This window comes from Ipomoea triloba, chromosome 7 (genome assembly GCF_003576645.1).
Source record: "Ipomoea triloba cultivar NCNSP0323 chromosome 7, ASM357664v1".
NCBI classification, from domain to species: Eukaryota; Viridiplantae; Streptophyta; class Magnoliopsida; order Solanales; family Convolvulaceae; genus Ipomoea; species Ipomoea triloba.
The window spans coordinates 353345-357255 of record NC_044922.1 but is presented as its reverse complement, the minus strand read 5'-3'; the positions used below and the strand labels follow the sequence as shown (position 1 = coordinate 357255).

The window sequence follows — 3911 nt, the reverse complement described above, 5'->3', positions numbered from 1 at the left end:
CTCGTGAAACTCATGCATGGTAGGTGGGGAATAGAGGAGAATAAAGTATAAGCATTATTGTATTGTTTAAGGTAAGCTAAGTATTTTGGAATATTTTGTGTTTGAATTAAGGAATATTATATTGTGAGCAACACTTAGCTTGAGTAGCTTGTTATCTATATTCTCTTTTATGCTTATAAATAAAAATTACTTTCCATGATAACTAATAACATAAAAACACGTACACAAGAATAAGCTAAGGACAACCTACAAAGGCCAGCAGGTAAGTTTACTCACTTATTTAATTATTATTATTATTAGCAGCAATATAGTATAGTTCTATATATTAAAGTAATGCTAGCTAGTTAGTCTTCGTTGAGTTAGATAACATTAACAAATACGAGGTGGAATATAGTTCATTCAAATGACGAAATATATATATATATATATATATTACACATTCATCATCTAGGATGTTCAAATGAATACACCATTTATTAATCATTTTCAAATGTTATGCTGTTTTAATTACAAAAATGTCATTACAGTTTTTGTTTGTCTTTTTCCCTTAATTTCAGTTATTTATCTTCTAGAGAGATAGATGAGATTCGTCCGTGAATAATCAAAGGATTACTAGTTCTTATTTGAATATGATCCTTATAAAATTGAAAAGAGAGAAAAGTAAGGATGTGTTTGGTGGATATGTTTAGTTATTAGGAATGAGTATCAATTCAAGTCAATTCTTATTGTTTGGTTGACAAGTTTTTAGAACATTATTACTATACTCTTTAATTATTGCAAAATCATTCCCTAATAAAATAAGAGTTTCATCCTCTTCCTCTTCACTCAATTGCTTCCCCAACTATTTAATAATCATTTCAATCCCACCATACTACCAAACATACAAAATACTTTCACCAAAATCTATTACCACATAGTCATTTGGATTCCGATTCCATGTGCAAACCAAATACACTCTAAATTGTATATATGATACTTATAAGTAACGTTGAGTGAATTGATATGATGGAATAGAAACTTGGGGAGCGATGAAGACGCCTGCATTTATAAAGGACATGTTGGAGCTGGAAAAATGGAACATCCAAATCTATGTTATGGCTAGCCTTGTGTTCCAAATGATACTGATCCACCTTGCGCCGATGAGAAGATGGACAAACAACGGATTCATGTATTTGGTGATCTGGGCTGTGTATTTACTCGCAACCTTCTTTTCCACCTTCGCCTTATCTCTCATCTACAACGACGCACCAGATGAGGTGAATAAATCTGACATTTTTCCTTTCTGGGCGCCCTTTCTGCTTGTCCACCTGGGCGGGCCTCACACCATCACTGCACTCGCCATGGAGGACAACAATTTATGGCACCGCCATTTGCTCACCCAAACCGTTCAGGTCTGTTCAGTTTTGGTAGTTTTCTATCAATACAAAATCTTCCAAAGCGAATGGCTTCTCCCCACGGCCATTGTTTTCCTCGTCGGAATCGTCAAGGGCATTGAGCGCATCAACTCTCTCCACCTCGCGTCTTTCAATTACGTCAGGAGGACCATCCGGCATTCTGGGAAAACAACGTCGTCGTCGGATAATGTTGTTGTTGACGAGTACGAGATTATAAGGAGGGGTTTCGAGTTGTACCAAACTTTCAAAGGCTTCATCATTGATCACACCTTTAGGAACAAGGATGAGTGTGGGACGGGGAGGGAGTGGTTGAGCGAGCTAGGCGAAGAGGATGCGTTTAAAGTGATGGAAATGGAAGTCAACTTCATGTATCAGGCCATGTTCACCAAGATGAGTTCGGTCCAGTCCTGGAAGCATAACTACTTGTGGTTAATCTGGTTCATATGGCGGTTTCTTTGTCACGCTTTACTTATAACCGTGGCGGTTATCTTCTTCTGCCATTCCAAAAACCATCTTAAGCATGCTGACATTGTTATTACGTACTTGTTGCTGGGCGGTGCGGTTGTGCTGGACGAGATAGCTATCATTCATCTCATATTTAGCCACTGGACAATAGCTAAAATAACCAGGTCTGCAGGGAGGAAGGAGAAGAAGGCGGTGAGAAGCAGAATTCTCCCAGTCATTTATGGTGGACTGAAAGCTTTTACGGCGAATAAGTGTTGGTCAGGGAAGATTATACAGTACAGTTTGGTGGGGCACTCGTTAAGAGGACGACGGTGCAAATGGGCAGAGACCATACTGAACCACTATTCAGTCAAGGAAGTTATTGATTCCGGTCTGCACACTAAAACCGCCAAGGTTGGACCCAGGTTAAAGAAGTTGGTTGTGGAGGACATCAAAAGGAAGGTGGCGGCAGAATACGAGGATGTCGGGAATCAGGGTCGTCGTCATGTGGTCATGGACATAATACTGCCCCTCGTTCAGGAATATATTTCCGACGACTATGCCACGCTTGTGTTAACCTTGCATGTTGCTACTGAGATATGCTACTTCACCACCGGAGAAGGTGATGAAGAAGACGCAAAATTGTGCCTACAAATCTCCCAATATTTGGCGTACCTTCTAGTGTTGGAGGGGAATATCACGTCCGCGCTGCCGGGAAGTATAGGAATTGGAATGAGATTCAAAGATATTTGTGAGGAACAAGCCCACCACACCTTTAACGACCTCTACGATACCTTCAATGCAGCAGGTATAGGTAAAGGTACTGGTACGTACCCATTTACCCACAATTGTCATTCAAACTAATTAATTTTCTAATTATATATTAGTTATGTTAGGAGCCATATTGGGTGCCCAGCAACCTGACTCTAATAGTCATAATTTTTTTCTTTTTTTATATACTTCACACGTTTTTGAGAGATACTGGTTGCCTGACTTGGTCTTTTAATTTAAACCCTTTTATTACCGACCTCTGCCCAATAATCCTTCATCCATCAGGTGTTAGACTTGACTTTTACCGCCAGCCTCCGCCCAACAAGTTTTACCCTCTTATTAATTGCATACAGGTATATGGTGTTGGAAACAAACAAGTAGACAGGAAGCCTGCGAATGCCTGATAAAAAAGGAGTACAGTAAATACGAGAAATCAGTGTTGCCTAAGGCTGTTGAACTTGCAAAGGCAATGAACACACAATGTGCAGATCCAGAAGCTGGCAATAATAGTCAGGGGGAGTTTTGGAAAGGTCTGAGTGAAGTGTGGGTAGGGTTGCTGGTCTATGCCTCCGCCCATTGTAGAGGAGATGTTTACTACCTCAACAAAGGTGGGCAGTTTTATACATTTGTTCGCCTTTTGATGGCTCATTTTGGGCTACAAGAAAGCCTCAAAGGCGAACGTCCATTTCAACTCCGCAATGAGATTCATTATTAATATACGGAGTATATAATAATGCTTATTATTATATTCTTCTGTATATATGTAGAAAAAGTGTACTGTCCATGGGTGATCACTGATCAACTCACTCATCATATCCAATTATATTGGTACGGTGAAATCAAAGTTATATCTTTAAAGTTTAATTTATTTTAGGATGTACATGAAGTCAGAGTGAGTGAATGTGCACTGTACCGTACCCTTATGGCCTTATTACTAGGTTGTGTCATTTTTCATTTAAATTGTATATTGTGTGGTTTTTATATGATTGTTTATGTATATTTATTTACTAAATATCTTTCTATAAATATCTAATGTTGTTGCTTTATGCATCCAGTAATGATAAACAACACACAACACAAATAAGCAATATTAAAAAAGGAAGGCATCAAGATTGTTATAATTTGTTAAGCAGATATTATAGAGAAGTTAGAATATACTAAAATAAAAAAGAAATTGATTTTTAAATTTGCTACATGGGATACATATCATCATTGAACTGTAACTCAACACATTACCGGTTTAATAGATCATTTTGGTGTCAATTGCACGATTGTCTTTGAATTACAAATTATTAATTTATT

The 3911-nt window shown here is 37.9% G+C and overlaps 1 protein-coding gene across 4 annotated transcripts; it reads left to right on the top strand.

Annotated features, from left to right (window-relative positions):
- The first annotated feature begins 212 nt into the window (after nt 1-212).
- LOC116024685 lies at nt 213-3653 on the top strand. Of its 4 annotated transcripts, none has more exons than XM_031265648.1 (3): nt 213-262; nt 1015-2646; nt 2963-3653. In XM_031265648.1, the coding sequence occupies exons 2-3, from the start codon at nt 1029-1031 to the stop codon at nt 3322-3324; spliced, it is 1980 nt and encodes a 659-aa protein (XP_031121508.1). In that variant the 5' UTR covers nt 213-262; nt 1015-1028; the 3' UTR covers nt 3325-3653. The 4 variants fall into 4 exon arrangements, with proteins under 4 accessions (XP_031121508.1, XP_031121507.1, XP_031121505.1 ...); XM_031265647.1 differs by having other exon boundaries at nt 1015-2658; XM_031265645.1 differs by having other exon boundaries at nt 1015-2664.
- Nucleotides 3654-3911: the final 258 nt, after the last annotated feature.